General features: G+C 45.4%; 2 protein-coding genes and 1 long non-coding RNA gene across 14 annotated transcripts; 1 reads left to right on the forward strand and 2 right to left on the reverse strand.

The window, feature by feature from the left end:
* Positions 1 to 11: 11 nt before the first annotated feature.
* LOC111068855 (histone-lysine N-methyltransferase SETD1) lies at positions 12 to 6,538 on the forward strand. Of its 4 annotated transcripts, none has more exons than XR_002607215.2 (8): positions 12 to 129; positions 250 to 343; positions 464 to 865; positions 936 to 1,185; positions 1,250 to 5,085; positions 5,161 to 5,794; positions 5,876 to 6,289; positions 6,346 to 6,538. XR_002607215.2 is itself a non-coding variant. In XM_022358610.2 (7 exons), exons 3-7 carry the CDS (start codon positions 492 to 494, stop codon positions 6,047 to 6,049), a joined length of 5,268 nt encoding a protein of 1,755 aa, XP_022214302.2. In that variant the 5' UTR covers positions 12 to 129; positions 250 to 343; positions 464 to 491; the 3' UTR covers positions 6,050 to 6,538. The 4 variants fall into 4 exon arrangements, 2 of the variants coding, with proteins under 2 accessions (XP_022214302.2, XP_022214303.2); XR_002607216.2 differs by having other exon boundaries at positions 6,352 to 6,538; XM_022358610.2 differs by having other exon boundaries at positions 5,876 to 6,538.
* LOC111068857 lies at positions 5,086 to 7,543 on the reverse strand. Of its 9 annotated transcripts, none has more exons than XR_002607223.2 (5): positions 7,529 to 7,543; positions 6,796 to 6,938; positions 5,972 to 6,736; positions 5,850 to 5,909; positions 5,086 to 5,787 (listed from the first exon to the last, which is right to left on the reverse strand). It is a non-coding gene; the product is annotated as an uncharacterized LOC111068857 (long non-coding RNA). The 9 variants fall into 9 exon arrangements; XR_002607220.2 differs by having other exon boundaries at positions 6,796 to 6,935; positions 7,424 to 7,539; XR_002607219.2 differs by having other exon boundaries at positions 7,424 to 7,539.
* A 9,096-nt stretch (positions 7,544 to 16,639) lies between these two features.
* On the reverse strand, positions 16,640 to 20,390 carry LOC121404840. The gene is made up of 3 exons (XM_041595220.1): positions 19,437 to 20,390; positions 18,550 to 19,383; positions 16,640 to 18,478 (listed from the first exon to the last, which is right to left on the reverse strand). Exons 1-3 carry the CDS (start codon positions 20,388 to 20,390, stop codon positions 16,640 to 16,642), a joined length of 3,627 nt encoding a protein of 1,208 aa, XP_041451154.1.
* Positions 20,391 to 23,668: the final 3,278 nt, after the last annotated feature.

A 23,668-nucleotide genomic window follows, 5' to 3' on the forward strand; every position in this document is an offset into this window, starting at 1 on the left:
GATAGATACACGGTTGCATCCCTACGAGTTGGAGGCCTCGTTTTCTGTGTATTTTTGCTTCGCATTTTATATTTTGAGTATTGTGCTGCTTAAGGATTTTCACAATTTGCTTAACCGATTGAGATCCAAGTAAAGAAACAAGGACCTACTATGCACAATTTCTTGAGAGAATAAATAGAGCTATTTTAAATGAAAAAATACACATTTACACTCTCGAGTCTGCTATTCACCCTTTTCATAATTTTACAGACACGAACTGAAGCCGAGAGCCCGTAGGAAAGTAACGCTGGCGCCTGCCGCGTTCTCAGCTGAGGCAATCCGACGGATCAGATACATTTGTGTGGTATGTTTTTATGTTACGTTACTCTAATGTGAACTAATTTTGTTTGATAACAACCATAACATTGCATTATTAACGAAAATGTTACGTGTTGACTGCTAAAAGTATCGTATGCAATTTTAGGAAGGTTCTGTGAACGTGGCGAGCGGCTATGTCCATAAAGACGGGCGACAGCGGTTCCGGCAATGGGAACGGATATTTAGACAGCACGCGTTCGCTTATAAACGGATCTGAATCGTCGGGCGACCAGACGCACTGTTTGATGCACATGCAGAACGACCGCGACATCAACGCCTCCAACACCAGCAGTAACAATGCACTGGCCATATCGCAAACCAAAATGCACCGAAATTTCAAGCTACTGGCTGATCCGCAGCTAGTGAAATGTGGCGCCAAACTATATCGCTACGATGGCGTCGTACCGGGCGATCCTATATATCCAACAATAACGCCCAGGGATCCACGCAACCCTCTTATTCGAATTCGAACCAGACCTGTAGAGCCCCTGCTGTTGCTTATACCTAGGTATGTTTTAAGAAGTTCCCCAGGTTCAAAGCTGAAACTAAGAAACTAAACCTACTAAATGAAACTACAGATTTGTAATCGATGCGGACTACGTGGGAACGCCACCTGCGATTGAAGTTACTGTTGTGAACCTTAACGACAACATCGATAAGCAGTTCCTCTCCAGCCTGTTGGACAAGTGTGGGACATCAGACGAAATCAACATATACCATCATCCCACAACAAACAAGCATTTGGGCATTGCTCGCATTGTGTTTGAGAGCACGAAGGGTGCACGGCAGTTCGTTGAGAAGTACAATCAAAAGTCGGTGATGGGAAAGGTATGAAGGATGATTTTTCGTTCTTCGTTTATTTGCATTGAATGTATGTACCTCTTTGTTTCAGATCTTAAATGTTTTCTGCGATCCCTTTGGTGCGATTTTAAGGAAACATATTGAGACTTTAACGAATCCAGTTGTGCCGAAGCCAGTGTTGGGTGGCACCGCCACAAAAGCGCCACCACATCCTGCCGTTGCACTGGGCTCACAGCCCGACTTGGCCGACTATAGCCACGATTACAGTGAGAAGAGCGCTGTGGATCACTTAAATAGTGGATACAGTTCTTTTCCAAAGACTTCTGACATTGGGGAACGAAGCAGGGATCGCAACTGGGAGCGGGATCGGGAGCGAGAACGTGATCGTGATCGAGACCGAGATCGTGATCGTGATCGGGATCGATATTACAAGGATAGCAGTCAACATTCCGCAGAAAGATGTTATGATCGTGATCGGGCGATGCGTGAGAAGTACGGATCGTCAGTACGCCATGATCGGCATTTTTATCGCCGGCGGTCTAGAGATAAAAGTCCAGACCCCGCACGGGATAGTCGAGATAGTCGGGACAGACTGTTCACTGGACGAGAACGTGATAGGGTTAGAGACCCTGACACCAGATCGCGGGACTATCACCGTTCAAAGGAACGCGATCATTTTCGAGAGCGGAATAGATCTCGCGACCAATCCCGTGACCGTTCGAGGGAAAAGAGAGATCTTCGTTTTAGTGTATCAAAGGAGCGGGACTACCGAGAGCGCGATCGTGATCGGGATCGATCGCCTGACAGAGATCGAAGAGATCGTGTGAGTATAAAGTATAAAAAGCGTTTCACAAGTCACGAATACACTGAAACGGATATAAACAGCTCTTCGTCCTCAAAAAACCATCAATATTATACTGCCACCTCAGCATCTGTCTTGCCTGCTGGGAGCTATGTCTACAGCAGCCACTACTCCATGACAGACAGTACTCAGTCCTGGTCAGAGCATAAGAGTTGGAATGCTCCGCAGCCTGATTTCCAACCAAAGCCAAAGCCACCCCCACCTCCGCCTCCAGAAGAAGAGGAGAACTGGGACGACCCCCCAGTTCCCCCACAAAAGTTTGAAAAACAAACTGTTTCACTCTTGGAATCAGCGAGCACAAAACCCCAATCACCGAATACGGGGAAGACTGTTGCAGAGCCAAACGTAGAAACAGAAAATGTTGACTTGGACACTCGAATAGCCCTTATATTCAAGGGAAAGACATTCGGAAATGCACCCCCATTTCTTCAGATGGACAGTAGCGACTCTGAAACGGATAAGTCAAAGCCTGAGGGAGCGGTTGAGGCTAATGAAACGCGCTCGCTTTCCGATTCAAATAATTCGGATAACAAGAAAAAGAACGACAAGAAGATATCTGACTTGCAACAATCGCATGGTGCAAGCGATATATCAAGTGATGATGATATAATGGTGAAGAATAAGCGATGCAAACGCGGATTTACACAGTGTGAAAAGGATGATGACAACATGTCTCTGTCGAGTTTGTCTTCTCACGAGGAATCCCAACATGCGTTACCCAATGCAGTTGATCGAGCAAATAAGAAACCTCTATCACCATATATGCATCCCAATACCTCCAACCAGCATCCCTATTATTATCATCCTTCGGACTATGGGCATTATCCCTCTGGCATCCCGGCCAACCCCGTGCTGACAAGTCGCTATTTTTCCAACCCCGCATATATGCAGCCAGCATACTTGTCTGGTGTTGGCTCATTCAACTTGGATCCCTATGCCCAGACATATGGCTACCAGTACCCCCCATCGGACCAAAACGACGAGATAAAGGATAATGTGAAAAAGGTTATTAACTACATTGTGGAGGAGCTAAAGCAGATCCTAAAGCGCGATGTGAACAAGCGAATGATTGAGATAACCGCCTTTAAAAACTTTGAATCTTGGTGGGATGAACACACATTGAAGGCACGCTCCAAACCACTGCCCGACTCAATGGAGGCCACCACCACCTTGAGGCAGAATAGCGCGAACGTGAATTTGATAAGGGAAAATCCTGATAGTGAGAAGCCTCCCAGCATTAATCAACTTGCCAATACTCAAGTGGAAATGTCCGATTTTAAAAGCTTCTCTAGCATAGGTATAAGGGCAGCAATGCCCAAATTGCCATCGTTTCGACGCATTTGCAAGCATCCGAGTCCTATACCCCATCAAAGGATATCCCTCGAAAGAGATCTGAGCGACCAAGAAGAAATGGTACAACGTTCCGACTCCGAGAAAGAGGACTCGAACATGGGCGCTTTTGAGGCACCAGGATCAAATGCGAAGGAACGGGTTTTGGATAGAGAAATTGTGACTATTCGACTGCCGTCACCTGAAATGCATTCAAAACGAAAGGGGAGCGCGTCGAGCTTTTTTTCATCGTCCTCATCCTCTTCTAGCGAAGCAGAAAATGAAGGCAACGACGCTGCTGATGGTACAGAAAAAAGCAGCGAGGAGGATAGCTTTGACGACGATCATCCGCCTAGAAATCTTAATCGAAAGAGCAGACTGATTAAGAAGAACAGGCGTGTGGCATTCAAAGAACCTAGTGATGATAATATTGAGAACATATATTCAGATTCTGAGGACGAGAAAAGAGACATAGATCGAATGCATGTTCAAAAACGGGGTCGAACGAAAAAGAAAAATATCTACTCGGACTCGGATGCAGAAATGGAAAGTACTGCCGGAAGAGATTTTTTGCCTGCGTTGCGAACAAAGATCATATCCACTATACCGTCTGACCTTGAGGACATAAGCAAAGACAGCAGTTTTGGACTGGAGGAAGAGGACGAAAAAGTTGAAGAAGAACTAAAGAATATCCGAAAAATGGTTGATGAATCTCGTCGTTCTCTGACCCCTGTTCCGCCGCCAGACTACAATGAAGAGCCCCTTGAAAAGTTCGATGATACTGATCCCCGAAAGCCAGTTTTTGAATACGATCGCATTTACAGCGACTCGGATGAAGAGCGCGAATATCAGGAAAAGAGACGTAGAAATACCGAGTACATGGCTCAAATAGAGCGTGAGTTTTTGGAAGAGCAGCAGAAGAACAACCAAAACTCTTTCTCAGAAAGTCGTTCAATGTCGGAGCGTAAATTAGAAACTATAAATAAACCTAGTGGGGATATGGCAGAAACTGTGGATGTGGCAGAGGTCCCACTGACCCCAGGCATTAATATTTTAGCTGAACTTGTCGATGAGATAAGTAAACCGATTCCCGAGACGTATATCGAAAATATTGCATGCAAAAACGCTGAACTCGATGGAAAATTAAAGAGTAATCTCAACACCACAGATGTGGTTGAGGCACAAACGATTTTAAACGGAGAAAAGCAATCGTGCTCCAGCATAAACGACAGTAAAAAGGGAACGCAATCACCGCATTCTTCAGATGGAGGCTCCAGCCAAGCATCGCAAGCAAGCCAAGTAGCTCTTGAGCACTGCTACTCCTTGCCGCCACATGCGCAGTCTGCATCCTTCACAGAATCCACCTTGGGTCGGATTGGGTCTGATGCGCGGAATAAGAATAGATTTGAAGGACAAGAAAATGTGGCTGGTGGTAGCCAAATATCGAGGCCTGGCCCAGGCAGACCACGCAAGGATTCAACACGACTGCAAAAGAAAAAGAAGGACTCAGTCCCTCGGCAGTCAAATGCAAAGAATAAAGTCGCTCCCATCACTGACGCGTTGGCCGAACTTGTCCGTCAAACTGCCAACTTTGTTCCCTACGAGATGTACAAAGCTCGCGATCAAAACGAGGAAATGGTTATTTTGTACACTTTTCTAACGAAAGGCATCGACGCGGAAGACATCAAGTTTATTAAGATGAGCTATATTGAGCATTTGCAGAAGGAGCCATATGCGTAAGTTATTTATTTTATTTTATATTATTTCGGTCAGTTTTTGATTGGTTAATCCGCAACTTTTTCTCTTCCCAGCATGTTCTTGAACAACACTCATTGGGTAGATCACTGCACAACGGACCGTGCATTTTGGCCACCGCCGCCAAAGAAGCGCAGAAAAGATGACGAATTGATGCGCCATAAGACGGGATGTGCTCGCACCGAAGGCTACTACAAGTTGGATGTACGGGAAAAGGCAAAGCACAAGTATCACCATGCTAAGGCCAACATTGATGATGCCGAAAACGAAGATCGTTGTGATGAACCCACAGCACTCACGAATCACCACCATAACAAATTAATATCTAAAATGCAAGGTATTTCGCGAGAGGCGCGCTCCAACCAGCGACGACTTTTGACAGCCTTTGGATCTATGGGCGAGTCAGAGCTTTTGAAATTTAACCAGCTCAAGTTCCGAAAGAAACAACTCAAATTTGCTAAATCTGCCATACACGATTGGGGACTATTTGCAATGGAGCCCATAGCAGCTGACGAAATGGTAATTGAATATGTCGGACAAATGATTCGACCTGTCGTGGCCGATTTAAGAGAGACAAAATATGAGGCAATTGGAATTGGGAGCTCTTATCTGTTTCGAATCGACATGGAAACCATTATCGATGCCACCAAATGTGGAAATTTGGCCCGATTTATAAACCATAGCTGCAATGTAAGTATTGCTTGTAATGTTATGAAATTATGAATACTATTTATAATATACGTACATTATTTCTCCAACTTCTAATTGCAGCCGAACTGCTATGCAAAAGTCATTACAATAGAGTCTGAGAAAAAGATAGTCATATATTCAAAGCAACCTATTGGGGTCAATGAGGAAATAACCTACGATTATAAGTTTCCTTTGGAGGATGAAAAAATTCCATGTCTGTGTGGCGCTCAAGGCTGCCGGGGAACGCTCAACTAAAAGATACTTATGTACATCATTTTAGACTTCAAAGGAGGGTTCTATTCACACATGTAAATTAAGTTGATATTCAATATCCGAAATAGATGTATATGTATGTATATATAAACATAACTTATTTGTTTAATCTACCTATACAGTAGAAATTTAGATACAGATTTGAAAGCACTATAACAAATTAATTCTAGCTTGACTTTTAGATGTCGGCTTCGTTTTTATTTATATTTTCATTTTCCTGTGGTGAGTTTTATTTTGCTAAAATGTTACAACATTAAATCAATCTATATTTTATTAAGTCATAGACTAAGAAATATGTACGTTAAGTCCTGCAATGTAAATACATGGCCGAAATGAGCTCGTCATCATTAGTATTCTTACATACTATGTATATGTGACTATGTATACATTTTACAAGCGAAATGCATTCAAGGTGTTATGCTATTATGTGAATTAATTAAACGCATATGCTAAAAAAAGATGATTTTCAAATATTTTTAATCAATTTATTTTCATTGCAAACTGGCCTTAAATGTTATTTGAATAGCAATTTTTTCATTCCAGTCTGAATTCTTTCAAGCAAAAGCTCTTTTTTAAAAAACTTCCTTAAAATCAAGTGCGGCGGTCTCTGGATTTTCCATTTCTCGCCACTTGAGACTTGAGTTTTGAAGTTCAATCGAACCCGGCTTGCTGAACGTACAAATAAATATATTAACAAATGGTAATGGGACAACTAAACTAAAACGTACTTGCTTTACGCCAGCTGCGTCAGCATGTCTGCCATCGTTGCATTTGTTTCTAAAGTTTTTTTGTTTTGTTAGAAAATGTTGTTTGATAAGCAATAGGGATGATAAATATAGATATATCGATATATATGTTGTTGATAGCACTGCTACAAATGAGAAACTTTTAAATGTACTTGTCACGAGACAAAAATTAGGTTGTAGGCCGAGATCACTTCCCTCATACTTAGAGGATACTTAGGAAGCAATATAAATTGGGGTACACTTAATAATAAAACCCGTATGAGACTTTGGTTTTTTTTTTATTTATTAGAAGCTTATTTTGTTAAGAATATAGTCAATAAAAAGTCAATGTCTAAATACCATACAATAAAACAACAAATTTGTTAAATCCCAAAGTTGAAGACACTTTAAGCAAGGTAGAAAACTTAATCTTTGAGTCGCTATATCTTCAGTTGTATCCATTATATTACCAGGTGCTCTAAGTAAAAATTATGAGAGTGCAAACAGTAAACGAATTGCGGTTTTTGAATTTTTAAAATAGGTTTTGGGGTACATATATTGCAAATTTTAAGTATGAGGAAGTTCCGCTCATCTCGGCCTACAACTTAATTTTGTTTCTTGTGAAAAGTACATTATTACTGTCGCACAATCTAATATATTCTTTAACATGGTTGCTTTTGTGGGATATATATCATAAGAAAATATATTTGTCATGTTTTATTGGAATGATTCTAACCTAACAACCCGTAGTTCGAAGAAAAAAATCTAGCCAACACTTAAACCAAGTGAACCAATTGGTTACCGATGTACTGATATCGATGATTATTTTATTTGGCTACATAAAGATTAGCAGTCTGGGTATTCCTAAAACTGATTTGGACTTGCTTTTAAATTAGATAATGCCTTGTACCTGCCTGTGCTTAAAATGCGCGAAAAATTGTGTCAAACGATTCACAATCTTTCACGAGACGGATTTCGTACAGGTGCATGATGTCACATTGCTGTATTTAAACTGACGCAAAAATGTCGAATAATCACGTAAACCAAGCTGTTGAGAAATTAATCGCTTAGTTTTAGGTCAATATTTTTTGTCCGCTGTTCTTATTGCTTATGTCCAAAAACTTAACTGTAACGTTCTGTAACTGTTCTCACACGTATAGCCAAAACGCGCAGCTGCACACAAAGTCATCGATGTGCACCGTCTTGGTATTGGAGTGTCGCATCGCGTGATCTTCTAATTTCCTTATGGGCTCGAATTTATTTGTGGAGTTGAGTCAGTATAAAATTATATTTACGAGTACCCGCACGGGTATTTAGTACCGCCCCGCTCTTGTCGCCCCCGCTTTGTATATAACCCGCTGTGCAAATAACATTTAAACCACTAATATATATGAATAAAATAAAACTACATAAAGATTAATACAGTCCACTCATTCGCAACCATAAGATGTTTTTGGTCCTTCGAGCCGGATCTCCGGCTAATTTTATTTGAAATATATTGAGTGATATTGCTGTTTATCATGAAGACTCACGTACATCGCATAATTCAGCAGCGTGGTGCGTGCAAATCCCAACTAACTCGCGCATCTACGGAGGCTCAGGAGTTTGTAGAGTCGTGCACGTCTGTGCAAACATTGGAACACAAGTTGGACCGATTGGCTGCAACTTTCAACCGCTTTATGGAGCTCTCTGAGGACCTAGTTCAATATAATGAGGAAGACGGATTTGTGGATCCGGATTTGGATATCGCCGAATATGAGGAAAAGTTTTATAGTGCCCATGCCGTTCTCCCTGGAGCCATAAGTGAGCGGATAAGTCACGATAATGGACACGACTCGTCAAATCTATTGCTATCTAGTACTGTGGAACGCCTATTTGAGGGACAAACACAACTTTTGGAGAAGATGCGGGACTCAGCGCAACCCGCTGAGCAGTTCGAGAAAATACGCCTTCCTACATTTTCTGGAAGATACGAAGATTGGTGTCAGTTTAGTGATCTGTTCTTAGGCTCAGTCGACAAGAAGAGTAGTCTTTCCAACTGTCAAAAGTTCCATTATTTAAAGTCGTATCTAGATGGTGAAGCTTTGTCTCTGATTAAACATAAATTTATAATTAAATAATATAAATCCCATTACTGACGATAACTACCAGGACGCATGGGAGAGGCTAAAAAATCGTTATAATAAAAAATCACTTATTGCGCGGTCGTTCATTCAAAACTTTCTTTCGCTGCCAACTGCAAAAGGTTCAAACATAACCATAACATAACAAACATAAACATAAGCTACGTCCAGTGAATCTTGCAAGGAAAATGTGACCATAAATGACCTGTTCGCCTTTCTCTTCGCCTGTCAAGATCTAACAGTAGTTCATGATTCTCTCAAACGTCGTGCAGTTTCTCATCATGTGGACGTGCCAACTACGTCTGTTCGTGGTTGCGTATATTGTCACGGGCCACACAGTCTGTATGTGTGCACTCAATTTAAAGCTATGAACGTTGTGGATCGTCGCACGTTTGCAATGGAGGGTAATTTGTGCTTCAACTGCCTAAGTCGATCTCATCAAGTAAAGGATTGTAATTCCACAAATACGTGCCGTCTGTGCAAGTCGAGGCACCACTCTTGTCCATCCAGAAGAGATCCGCACCACCCCGAGTGTTGCTGCCAATACATCTGCTGACCCAAACTTGCGCTCGCCCTTGCATGCTGCTGAGGCTGACCCTGCCGTGGTCAGCCATCATACATTGGAGAGAGGAGTATTCGCCACGAGTCAAGCTATATTGCCAACAATTTTAGCCTCTATAGTCGACTCCTGGGGCTACGAGACAACCTGCAGGATATTGATGGATACTGGTTCGACGATAACGATGGTCTCCGAGTCGTTTATTCAACGGACAGGGTTGTCGCGCACGCATGCTCGTATACCAGTTGTTGGTCTAGGTGCAAGCCCGGCTGGTGTTACTCGAGGTCGCGCCACGTTCACGCTGCTCTCGCGCACAAGCACAGCATCAGTGGTGGTAACAGGTCTGATTATGAGTTCTTTAACATCCTCGATTCCAGCACAGAGGATTGAGTCGAACACCCCGATGTGAGAAAATATTTGTGATCTACCCTTAGCAGACCCTACATTTGGGACACCAGGCGAAATCGACCTGATTTTAGGAGCTGATCAACTTTGGAACATATACACTGGAGAACGCAAAGAGTTTGCTTTCGCATATCCTATTGCACTTCATACTAATTTTGGTTGGGTCATTACAGGCAGCTCCCATCTCGGTATTGATGATCACACCCACGCACTAGCTCATCACGCTCACGAGGATCTGGATACCTTAGTCCGATCGTTCATGGACATGGACCAAGTTCAACCAAGTAGCGCTACCATTTACGCTACTGATCCCGCTGAACAACACTTCGTTCAAACGCATTCCCGCTGAGACGATGGAGTGTACGTCGTCCAATATCCATTCAAGGATTCCGCTTCGTCGATGGGGTCCACATTGCCACAAGCCTTACGCCGCTTTTCTTCTCTCGAACGGAAATTTCGAAAATTTCGGCACTCAAACAACAATATGTCGACTTTATGGAGGATTACTTACAACGAGGACACATGGAGTTGATTCCTTCTACTACCGTAGCCGAGGATCTCGCCAGTCACAATTATTTAGCACACCACGAAGTATTTAAACCACTACAAGATGCCAAGTTGTGTTCGATGGCTCTGGGGAGGACTGCAAGGGACATTCACTCAATTCACGGCTACACATTGGACCACCTATTCAAAGGGATTTACTTGGAGTCTGTTTACGGTTCCGTCAGCATCGTTATGTGTTCTGTACGGACATTGAGAAAATGTTTAGAGGCATCCTAGTTTCAGAAGAACACACGCAGTACCAACGTATCGTCTGGCGAAAGGAGGAGACTGCTACACTTGATCATTACCGACTACTGACCGTGACTTATGGTTTAGCTTCTTCACCGTTTTTGGCTGTTAGAGTTCTCAAGCAAATCGCTCAAGATTATGCCGAGTTGTAGCCGAATGCTGCTGCGGTGCTGGTAAGGGACGCTTACGTGGATGATATTCCTACAGGCTGCGATAATATCAACGAACTCATTGCACTCAAGGATGAATTGATTTTGTTATTGAGCCGAGCTCAATTTAAACTTCGAAAATGGAGTTCAAACTGTTGGCCACTACTACAATCGCTGCCAAAGGACATTTGTGAGTATCCCCTTGAAGCTCTAGAAGAAGAGAGCCCAGCTCAATATGTGAAAGTTCTTGGAATACGCTGGGACCCGGCTGCTGACAACCTTTCCTTCAAGCTGACCATTACCGACGCCACAGCTGCTCTGACAAAACGGATTTTGCTGTCGGAGCTTGCCAAGATCTACGATCCCCTGGGTTTGCTTGCCCCACCACTGTATTTCTAAAGGTTCTCTTTCAAGATAGTTGGCTGAGCTCGGTCGAATGGAACGAGCCACTACCGCCGCAGTTATGCTCACGTTGGCAACAGTTTGTAGCAGAAGTTAATTTATTGGAAACGTGTCGCATATCTCGCTACATATCCTCACCACTTCAAGCAACGGAGTTGCATGGATTTACCGATGCGTCGTCTCATGCATGCGCCGCTGTTATTTACAGTCGCGTGAAACTCAATAAGGACTATGCTGTCAGAATGATCGCCACAAAAACCCGTGTTGCGGCCACGGCGGCCATTCCGCGGCTCGAATTGAATGCAGCCCATCTTCTTTCAAAATTGATGTCTCTGGTTAAGCAAGCACTAACTATTCCTATTTCCAGTACCTCATGTTGGTCTGACTCAGACGTTGTGCTGCATTGGCTCTCATCACCCCCTCGGACTTGGAAAACTTATGTTTGCAATCGGACTGCTGAGATTCTAGATGCTTGTCCACGTAGTTGCTGGCAACACATTCGCACTGGGGACAATCCCGCGGACTGTGCATCACGCGGACATTTACCGAGGGATCTTGTAGACCATCAACTGTGGTGGAATGGACCACCGTGGCTTTCACAATCACGGCTCACTTGGCCACCTGCTAAGGCAAAGTTTGCACTGTCGACTGAGGAGGCTGCGCACATGGAAGTTAAGGTCAAGCCTCAAGTTAATCTACACATTTCCGAAGAAGGAAATGATCTTCAATGTATGATTAACAAGGCTTCCTCCTGGTCACATCTCTTGCGGACAATAAGCTACTGCTTTCGCTTTGTACACCGTCTTCGCTGCAAGGAACGCCTGTCATCGTTTTTATCATCATGGGAGCTTCAATATGCACGCTCTGGGATAATCAAACACGTTCAGATGGAGTTCTTCCAAGTGGAGTACAAGCAGCTAAGCACTGGACGGCCACTTTCTCAAAAATCCAAACTTATTCGCTACACTCCATTTATTGACGACCAAGGAACAATGCGCGTAGGAGGACGCATTGACAATTCAATGGCAACTTACGATGCAAAACATCCCATACTTCTTCCAAAGGAATCACCAGTCGCTGTTTTATTAGCGAGACACCAGCACGTCACATCGCTACACGCTGGAGTTGAATTTATGTTCCACACGTTGAGACAGAAGTATTGGATTCTCGGTGCCCGCAACATAGTCCGGAAAATCGTATTCGACTGCAAGATTTGTTTCCTCCAGCGCAAAGGTACGAGCACACAACTCATGGCTGATCTTCCCGCTTTTCGGGATCAGCCCACCCGCTGTTTTCTCCATTCTGGATTGGATTACGCTTGACCAGTTACTATCAAGACATCGGTAGGTCGGACACCGAAGTTTGGCAAAGCTTGGTTAGCTATCTTTGTTTGTCTGTCCACCAAAGCAATTCATATCGAACTCGTCAGTGATTTGACGACTCCCGCATTTATCGCAGCCTTCAAACGATTCTGGTCTCGACGTGGCCCTATATCCGATTTATACTCAGACAATGGCACAACATTCCACGGAGCCAGACGGGAACTAAGGGAAATGCAACGGATGGCTGTATCTCAAAGTCAAGACGAGGACATTGCAAGTTTTCTGACGAGTCAGGAAATCAACTGGCACTTCATTCCGCAGTCTGCCCCGCATTTTGGAGGTATTTGGGAGACTGGCGTACGATCAATTAAGCTTCACCTTCGCCGAGTAATTGGTAGCAGAGCATTAACTTTCGAAGAATATTCAACCGTTTTAACCCAGATTGAAGGTCTACTCAACTCTCGCCCACTGTGCGCTCCCAGCGATCACAGCTAGTATCCCCTTACCACCGCTCATTTTCTTACAGGTCAACCTCATATGTCGGTGCCAGAGCCGTCATTCTTGGACGTGAAGATTAACAGACTGCAGCGTTGGAGACAACTGCAAGCCAAGGTTCAAGGGTTCTGGAAACGTTGGAATCTTGAATACCTTTCTTCCTTGCAGTCGCGCCCCAAATGGCAGCAGGAGACCAACAACATAGCAGTGGATATGCTTGTGGTTCTGAAGGAGCCGAATCAACCTCCTAGCAAGTGGCTGCTTGGCCGAATCACCGAAGTTCATCCTGGTCAAGACGAGAGAGTTCGAGTGGTCACCGTAAAAACTGCCCGAGGAGTGTACAAGAGACCTATCACCAAAATTGCTGTGCTTCCCTTTAACTGAACAGTCGTTCAGGGGGGCCGGTATGTTAAGAAATGAATCGCTTAGTTTTAGGTCAATATTCATTCCTATAATAGTTGCCCTAATCATATGCTCGCTATTGTTTTGTCCGCTGTTCTTATTGCTTATGTCCAAAAACTTAACTGTAACGTTCTGTAACTGTTCTCACACGTATAGCCAAAACGCGCAGCTGCACACAAAGTCATCGATGTGCACCGTCTTGGTATTGGAGTGTCGCATCGCGTGATCTTCTAATTCCCTTATGGGCTCGAATTCATTTGTGGAGTTGAGTCAGTAAAAAATTATATTTACGAATACCCGCACGGGTATTTAGTACCGCCCCGCTCTTGTCGCCCCCGCTTTGTATATAACCCGCTGTGCAAATAACATTTTAACCACTAATATATATGAATAAAATAAAACTACATAAAGATTAATACAGTCCACTCATTCGCAACCACAAGCATACAGCTTAAAAAACACCAGTTTGGTCTGCCAAATGGTCGTTCCATTGGGGATTAACCCTCATCCAAATAATTTAACGTTATACATGTTAAGTCATTTTAGTAAATCAATATCCAATCCCCGGCCTGAGTTTTCATTTATTTCATTCATTTGTCCGAGGATGCCACCTAGTTGGATTTGGATTTTCGAAGTTAAGACAGTAGTGCCACCTTTTTGAAGCCGAATTCGGAGGAAGGTTTTTAACATCAATTTTATTGAAAGCCTTCTGTTTTTCCTTAAGCCTTTTTTAATTTCAGCAGAATTTTACAATAGCCTCTGTTTACAAAACACAGCTGATTCATCAACCCTGTTTTAGCTATGTTCCACACCCTCACGGAGTAACTAGCAAATTCATTGCCACAATTTTCCGCGGTGCTGGAGACAGGCCTTTAAGCGTAGTGCTTAGATGCGCTAAATTTTCCGTCCCCAAAATATTGGGGAGCCCAGGATATTCCTGTGGAAGAGCGACCCCAGCCGAAGAAGTGCATTTTATTAACTCTAAACAAAACCAAGCTGCTGTCTGAGCAGTGTAACCGTACGGAATGCAGTGCACACCTCTGGTTACACCACTGGCCTCTAGAAGAATATCAGGGGTGCCACAGAAATCACTAGTGAAATGGGAAACCGCGTAGAGGATTTCCGCTTCAAAATTTCCGCCGTGCCACAGAATTCCGAGCGATTTCATTATTCTTAGCATTGTCACAAACCAAATTCGAACTAAGGCTGGGGTTGACACCTTTCAAGATTTAATTCGAAAAGGGTTTATTTGCAGTTTTATTGATTTTATCATTTCAAAACAATTGGTTTTTAATTTTTTTCCTTTTATGATATAAAATAATTGATTTCTAAGCTGTACTTTTATAATTTCAAAGCAAAAAAAACATCCCATATCGTGCGAGTCAAACAAAACAATGAACTCGGCAACTCTAGCAGTTGTCTGGCATGGCATGGCAGCAATCATCTGATAAAAAAAAATAAAACACACATCTGAATTTTACGGTAACCTTAATTAAAATGCCTTTAACGAGACTGTTGGCCATCAAAGAACTACGGAGGCAACATATTAGAATTCAGACCTTGCAGCGCAGGCTTCTCAGATGCGTATCGGACTCGTTTTCACGTTCAGACGATACGTATGTGGTTTTTGTAATTGTCTTCTCAAAGTACTGCTAATTTAGTTCCTTACAATTATCAAGTTTTGGTATAATGATCGCTATGCTTCTATTTGTGCTGCCATTGGTCTGCGCTTAGCCCAACAGGGGTTTTTGACATAAATGCAATGGCAATAATGTGTAGAAATGGTTTGCTAGTTTTGTTTTGGCATTTTGAAGCGATGCCACCTGGTAGAACTACAAATGACGAAAAATGTTTTCACAATTTGCACATCGTTGTATATCGTCTAATTGTGATGCGCATCTGAGAATCCTTCACTGAAAGGTATCTTTTTACGCGGAATTACTTTCTGCGGATTCCCATTCCGCGCACGATTTCTGGTGCATCTCTGATAATGTATTTTTAGTTTATTTGTAATGCATATTTGGCCATGTGGCAAGATATAACGGCCGGATGGTAATTCGTTGGTGGAAATAGAGAGATCTTCAACTCCCTGGCCTGTGCGGGGCGGTGAAAAAACAGCTAGTTTCTGTATACATAAGTATATAGTAGTAGTAGTATAAGTATATAAGTACAAGGCTGGACAGATCATAAAGTTGATGTCGTAGCTAAACTCATGTATCAATAAGAACTGACGCCGACCGACGATGACCGCGTAGGATTTGCCTTCAACACTTCAGTATATCGACACCGAAACAAGAATACCAGATCTCGTAGCGTAAATGATATGTGCGTGTGCGTGTTTTATTCTGTAGGGGTGAAATACATTGGCTTAGGTCTAACCTCAACTATTTAGTTATTACATACCGCAGTCTTTCCTCCTACTCTCTTGGTCTCGTCAATCGGAATAAACCGAAGCGGGAAACATGGCTTGACTTCTTAACTTTAATGTGACCGCAGGTCACCCAAATACCTAATCTCTTCAAAAATACTAGATGCGAATACTATCGATCGTTAGAGCTAATCCGTTCCGCGACATCCCGACCCCCGTGAAGCAGCTGCATTCACCACATCCAGTACAGCTAACTTGGAGACGGGACGCATCATAAGCTTGGATCGATCGTCGCTGGCCACGCGCACCGCCGCTCGTCGTGGTACTCCGTCCACTCCAACATACACCTCCTCAAAGATGCCTCGCCTCCATTCTCTCCTTAGTATGGCAGGATCGCATACGTACACGAGATCTCCACGACGCATTGGCTCGACGTGCTCGCACCACTTCTCCCTGCGTACAAGCGTTGGTAGGTACTAATGTACCCAGCGTTTCCAGATCCGATCTCTCATCATCCGGGCAATCCGCCACTGTTTCCTTGTGGCGAACTTCTTAGGCGACTGACCATCGTCTCCTGGAAGGTCCGGTACGCCGGCTGCTCCTTTCAGCAGGTCGTTCGGTGTCAATGGGGCTTCCTGATCAACCGTGACTGGCAAGTGTGTGAGCGGACGCGAGTTGACGATGTTTTCCGCCTCAATCAGGAAGCTTGCCAGCACATGCTCCTTAGGCGCCACCTCCTTCACAGTATGCGCCAGCACCTTCTTGACACACTGGACCATTCTCTCCCAGACGCCTCCCTCAGCTGGGTTTGCCGGACAGTTGAAGAATCATTCGACTCCTCTGGACGACAGTTCGCCCTGGATCTTCTCCGGTTCGAAGACTTCGTTGAATTTCCTGGCCTCTCTGTCAGCACCGACGAAGTTCTTTCCGTTGTCGCTTCTCATCCTGACCACAGGTCCACGGCGGCACATGAAGTTCCTCATCGCGATGATGCACGAATCTGTCGACAAATCATGTGCCATTTCCAAGTGGATGGCCCTTGTAGTTAGGCAGGTGAACAGTGCGACCCACCTCTTCTCCGTTCGACGTCCAATCGTCACCATCAGCGGCCCCAAATAGTCCAGGCCGGTATACTTAAATGGCCATCCATTGGCCTCGAGCCGGTCCTCTGGCAAGGGACCCATCATTGGCTGTCTGGGTCGTGCTCTTCGCAGTTTGCAGATGTGGCAATTGGTTACCACCCTCCGTAGTAACGTCCGCAAGTTGGTTATCCAGAACCTCTTCCGGATCTCGCATATGGTCGCATCCAGGTTTTGATGCCGCATCTTATCGTGGTAATGACCGACGATCATCTCTGCCAGTGCGTGTTTGTGCGACAGTATGATCGGGCGCCGCGCACTGAATGGCATGCACGCGGCCGCATCGATCCTTCCACACGCACGTATGACTCCGTCTTCGTCGACGTATGGCGACAGCCCTCGTAATTGGCTGTCCTTTGTGACAGTCTTCCGTTGCGTCTCCTCAGCGAACGCCTCACTTTGCGCCAACCGGATCAGCGTGCGCTCTGCCTCGGCGCACTCAGCCGCAGTTAGCCCGTACTCGTCGCTCTTCTCACGGTGTCCGCGACACCGTCGGATAAACCGGAGGACCCAGGCAGTGGCCCTGACCAATCGGTTGTAGCTTGAGAACCTCTGGAAAGATATAAAGGAGTTTGCTATAACCAGCGCAAACTCACATGGCATCTCTTCTTCATCCGCGGTTCGCGGGTAGCCACCATCACCCGAAGAAGATTTCGGCCACTCGTCCTCAGGTTCCCGTAGAAAGGGAGGCCCACTTAGCCAACGTGATTCTTGATCCAGATCCACGTGGATTTGCGGCCGCGTCGCATCGTCTGCCACGTTTTCGGCAGACGGTATCCATCTCCATTGTGATGCTTCTGTGGACTCCAAGATCTCCGCCACCCGGTTTCCAACGAACTGCTTGTAGCGCCGGTGGGTGCTGCTTATCCAGTGCAGAACCGTTTTGGAGTCGGTCCAGAGTACGCAGCTGCTGATCGATACACCGTGCTCCCTTTTTACGGTGTCCATCAGTCTCGTTCCCAGTACGGCTGCTTGAAGTTCCAGTCGTGGTATCGACATGGTCTTCATCGGGGCACATTTCGTTTTGGAACATACAAAATGTGCCTGCACATTGCCGTCATTATATGTGGCTCTCCAGTAAGCCACCGCAGCGAACGCCGATTGGCTTGAGTCCACGAAGACGTGCAACTGCAGATCCCGCACGCATCCGACGCCAAAGTAGTGGCGCGGACATCGGAATCCTCTCACGTAGTTCATGTCTAGCCGCCAGCTCTCAAACGCTGTGGCCAATTCTGCTGGCAGCGGCTCGTCCCAGTCCACTCCTCTCCGCCAAATCTCTCTCATCAGAACTTTGGCGGTCACCAGGTAGCAGCTCAAGAATCCAATCGGGTCAAAGGTAGACATGACGAGGCTTAGGAACTCCCTTTTGGTGGGGACACGTTCCCCGGTCATCACGCTGCTGGCCACCCGATGGTACTTGACGCTGAATTTGAAGTCATCTGTAGCCGGCTGCCAGAACATGCCCAGTATCTTCTCCTCAGCTTCGGTCCATTCGACATTCATATTGGATCCTTGTGGGTTCAAAGCCTTGACCACACTTTCCGAACTGGAAGAGACCGGCACAAATCGAAACCAGCGTTAGCATGAATTTCTCTTACCCGTGTTGATACAGCGATAGCTTCTTTCTGGTCTGCAAAGCTATCCACGTAGTCGTCCACATAGTGGTACTCATTGATGGCCAGCACCGCGCGGGGATCTGTGTGGAGGTACCCTGAGGCATTTAGGGTCTTGACGTAGTGCGCTGAGCACGGTGAACATGCGGCTCCGAACGTCATCACCTCCATCTCGTACAGGTCTGGATCCCGCCGGTCGTCTCCGTTCCTCCACAGGAATCTCTGGGCACATCTGTCCTGTGGCTGTATCAACACCTGATGAAACATCTCCTTGATGTCTGCGCATACTCCCACTGCTCCTTCCCGAAAGTGGAAGAGCACGGCTGGGAGCGATTTGTACTGCTGTGGACCTTTAAGCAGAGCTGAATTCAGGGACACTGCACCAACCTTGGCGGCCGCATCAAACACCAGACGAATCTTCCCGGGCTTGTTTGGGTTCTCGACCCCGAAGTGCGGCAGGTACCAGACCTTGTCACTGTTGACTGAAGTGACTTCCTGCTGCTCTAGCCGTCGTGCGTATCCCTTCTTGACGCAGTCATCCATGATTCCATTGTAAGCCTGCGCGAAGTTCGCATCACGCCGCATTTTCCTCTCGATGTTGACCAGTCTCTTGAGTGCCATGTTGTAGCTGTTTGGCAAACTCGTGTCGTCCTCCTTCCATAGCAGACCAGTTTGGAATCGTTGGCCCGTTCGTTTGGTCGTCTCCTGGAGAATCTTCAGAGCCCGTGCATCACCGCTAGCTGCGACGGGCGGCGCTGGCTTCACCCCGAAATTCTCTATTTCGAAGTAGTCGCTGACCATCTTCTCCAGAAAACTATCCTGTGGGAATGCTATGAGACACGATTTCGAGTTTGGTGAACTTGACGTTTCACCGGACCAAACACCACCCATCCGAGCTTGGTGGCAGCTGCATATGGTCCTCCTGCTCCATAGCTCCTACTTTGCATAGGTATTCCCAAGTGCGCATGATCCAATCCAATCAGGATCTTCGGCACTGCGTTACAGTAAGGCTTGATCGGCAAACGTGCACTGGTCCTCGTCGTTTTGACATCTTCTCGACGCAGGCTTTGCATCGGTAGATTCAAATCCGAGACCGCGTACACATTCCTTAGCCCATGGCGTTTCGGCTTCCCAGTTCCGCTAATCTGCAAGCTCACCATCTTCGCGTTCTCGCTCGAGGACTTCTCGCCAAACCATTGAATGTTCAGCTGTCGACTCTTGCCCTTCAGGTCTAGGCTATGCGCGAGCTCGTCATCCATCATTGTTACGGACGAGCCTTCGTCGAACAGGGCGTAGGTGTCCACTTGCTTGTTTTCCCCGTACAGAGTCACGGGCAAGATGCGGAAGAGTAGAGGACCTCCATCCGAATCGACGCAGCTTAGGTTCCGGTGTGCGACTTCAGGGACGTCCTTTGGCACCTGCCTTTCGTCTAGGGACCTCCTCGGGGTCGGATCTGATGGCTGCGATGTTTGTGGGTCATCCCTCCGTTGATCACCGCCGTTATACAGTGATCGCTTGCGATTACCTTGTTGGTCCCTCCGTGGTCCACTGTATGACTGTAGTGGCCGTCTGGGATTGTCCAATCCGTCGTGCAGTAGGTAATGATGCCTTCTCTGGCATCCGTAGACAGTGCATTTCTTGTCCCTTTTGCAGAACCTGACCATATGTCCACTTTCCAGGCACGAGAAACAGACCCGATGCTCCCTCACCAACTCAACTCGGGATGTTGGAGAAGCATGGATGAAATCCTTGCAGTCTTGGATCGTGTGCTGCCCTTCACATATTGGGCAACCCTTTGTGCGGTCGCTGTGCCGTTGCTGATCCATGTGACTTGTGCTAGCATGCAGTACCCGCCGTTTGGGATCCTTGCTCCCGGCATCCGTGATCGTTCACACCAGTTTAGCGAGATCATTCAGCCACTCGCTCAAGTGCAAGACCGTTGGGTACGATCCTATTGCTGCAGCATGCCTAGCCCAGTCCAACCTTTTGCTCAGGGGCAACTTAGCAATCAACTCCTCCATCAGGGTAGCATTACTCAAGTGCTGGACTCCGTCCGTGGTTGACCGTAGGAACGCTGCGAGATTGCTGACTCGTGTAGCAAATGGCACAAGCTTGCTTAGATTGTGCTCCTGAATTGCTTGTACATCTCGCACGCTCTCCAGCTGGCTACGTATCAGTTGCTCCGGACGTCCATATCGAAATTTCAGCTGCTCCATCACAGCTGCAACGTTGTTCGGGTGTATGAGCAGCGATTTAACTGACTCTCGCGCTTCACCCTTCAGAGCCTTCACTAGCCTTTGGTTGTTCTCCAGCGCTGTACAGTGATACGCTGCCGTTGTCTCCATGAACGCGCATTGGAATATAGGCCATTCCTCTGGCTGACCTTCAAACTCAGGAAGATCAGGCAATCGACGCGGCGTCCATCCATTTGACAAGGTAGGCGATGCTGCTCCATACGACCCAATCGAATTTGTGGGCATCATAAAGTTGTGCTGTGGCTCCCGTAGTGTCTGCACGTAACTTTGTTCTGGCAGCACCGTGGCCGTAACACAATATGGCGTGGAGTAGCTCATCGTTGTACAGTTTGCGCTCGGTGTGACTTGTCGCCCTATTGCCAAATTTCCACTCAATTGTGGCGGCAAACTTCCACTCAATTGGAACGGCAACTGTGCATCTAAAGATGGCGTCACTCTTTCGGATAAATCTGGCATCAGATTCTCACTCGAACATTGCGGTAGATTTGCACTCAGTATCTGCCGCTCTTCACTCAAACATGGCGGTGTATTCGCCGCACCGCTCACTCCAGAACCGCTAACTCCGTTTCCAACGGGTTTCCTTGCGGCTGCCTCTTGCCCTTTACTTGCCCTTGCCTTTTCCAGCTCCTTCTCCAAGATGGCGATCCTCTGCGTCAGTGCAGCAACTTGGACGTTGGTGGGATTTGTGCTCTGGCCTGATCCGTCAGGCTGTACAGCACCACTCGGATTCCTTCCTTGTGTCCCACTCTCCTTAGGAGTCTGTGGCCGCTGCTTCGATCCACCAGCCGTACTCACGATGGCGATCGGGCTGTCAGTTGATGCGGCTGTGGTCGTCGTAGCTGCGGTAGCCCCGCTCTTTCCAATTCGAGGGCTCCGCCGGGGCGAGTGTGTGGTCGACATGCTAATGTGCGATCCCAAGAAGCACGCAAATAAAGGAGTGCGATGGAAGTGCGAATAAAAGAAATGACGCCGACCGACGATGACCGCGTAGGATTTGCCTTCAACCGCGTTAACAAAATGGCCCCGTACTCAATTGTCCTTGTGCGCGCTCCCCCTCAAACAAAACAAATTTTCCGCCGCCCCACCCCGTTCAGACACACCTTAGGGCCCCCAAGAAAATGCTTTTCTTCAACACTTCAGTATATCGACACCGAAACAAGAATACCAGATCTCGTAGCGTAAATGATATGTGCGTGTGCGTGTTTTATTCTGTAGGGGTGAAATACATTGGCTTACGTCTAATCTCAACTATTTAGTTATTACATACCGCAGTCTTTCCTCCTACTCTCTTGGTCTCGTCAATCGGAATAAACCGAAGCGGGAAACATGGCTTGACTTCTTAACTTTAATGTGACCGCAGGTCACCCAAATACCTAATCTCTTCAAAAATACTAGATGCGAATACTATCGATCGTTAGAGCTAATCCGTTCCGCGACAAGAACCAAACCATTTTTTGTTATAGCCTTTTTACACTGGGCGCGTCTGCTATCGATATCGGCATAGACGCAATGAAGCAGAAAAGGCGTTTACTTTGGAAGACGTGCGTCTTGAATTTGGATTTGGGTGTTTGATGACAAGGAAAGATACACAAATTTTTGAAAATCAACAGAATTAAGCAAGACGTCAGGAAAATGGACGAAAAAGAATTGATTCTCATATTTAAATATTATTTTCAGACATTTCATTGTAGAGTTTGTGGGAGTTCTTCTTCAAATTATGAAAACCACCGAAGTTCGTCTCCAGAAGTGTCTTAATGGCATCAGGGGGTCAGAAAAATTTCATATGATAATAATACAATCAGTTTCAAGTATTTTATTTAATGACTTTATGTATATTTTCACCTTTTTGCACAATCATACATTTTTAGCGCCAAAATTTGATTTTTGATCTACAATTTTTTGTTGTTATTAGTGGTGATAGTTGCGCTGATAGGCAGAAAATACCAAAAATGAGCAAAATCAATCGAATATACCGAATAGACGCACATGAATCAGACACTGACTTTTTGCCACCACTAGGGCCCTATGCTTAACCTATGTAAAAAAAACTGCGTCTTCGCCAAGACGCAAAGAAGCATGACGCAGCCCCAGTGTAAACGGCCTATTATCCTATTTCATCGATGTTTATTTTGAAAACATCGAAAAAAATCGATGTCCACGAACATCAATGTTTCTCCACCTCTACTGCAAGAACAGCTGTTGCACAGCTCAGGAATATATACTTTACAATTTGTCCTGGAGTGAATGGTGCAAGATGTAGGCAAAAACTGTGCGCAAAACCAAAAAGAGAGATGCAAATTATTCTTTTTTGTTTTGCAAAAATATAAGCCGCCTCCAACACAATCACTTCATCATCAAAGTGTTTACAAAACACAGCTTATTCATCAACCCTGTTTTAGCTATGTTACACACCCTCACGGAATAACTAGCAAATTCCTGGCAGGAATTTTCCGCGGTGCTGGAGACAGGCCTTATCTATGTATCTGTATGAAATATGCATGCTAATCCAAGATATTTTGGCTTTTTGGGGAGTGGAATATTTTTCCAAGTAGGAATAAGCTTTGAACCAAACCGACTTTGTCTGATAGATTTGGGCCTTTACAAGCTTTTAGTGAATAATGTTTTTTTTTCTATGGAAATAATTTCTTTTTTTCATTTAAGCTATTTTTTTCACATAAATGTAGTATCTTGAGTATCATGTGGTTGCTGATAAATGCAGATATTAATTAAACCCAAACACTTTATAGCTACATTTTACCGTCTGGTAAATATGAAACTTTCAAATTCATAGTTGATCTTTTTTTTTTTGCGGTATTTCTTCTTCAAAATTTTGATTTTTAAAATTTGGA

The sequence above is a fragment of the Drosophila obscura genome, unplaced genomic scaffold (assembly GCF_018151105.1).
Source record: "Drosophila obscura isolate BZ-5 IFL unplaced genomic scaffold, ASM1815110v1 contig_109, whole genome shotgun sequence".
In the NCBI taxonomy this organism is placed as follows: Eukaryota; Metazoa; Arthropoda; class Insecta; order Diptera; family Drosophilidae; genus Drosophila; species Drosophila obscura.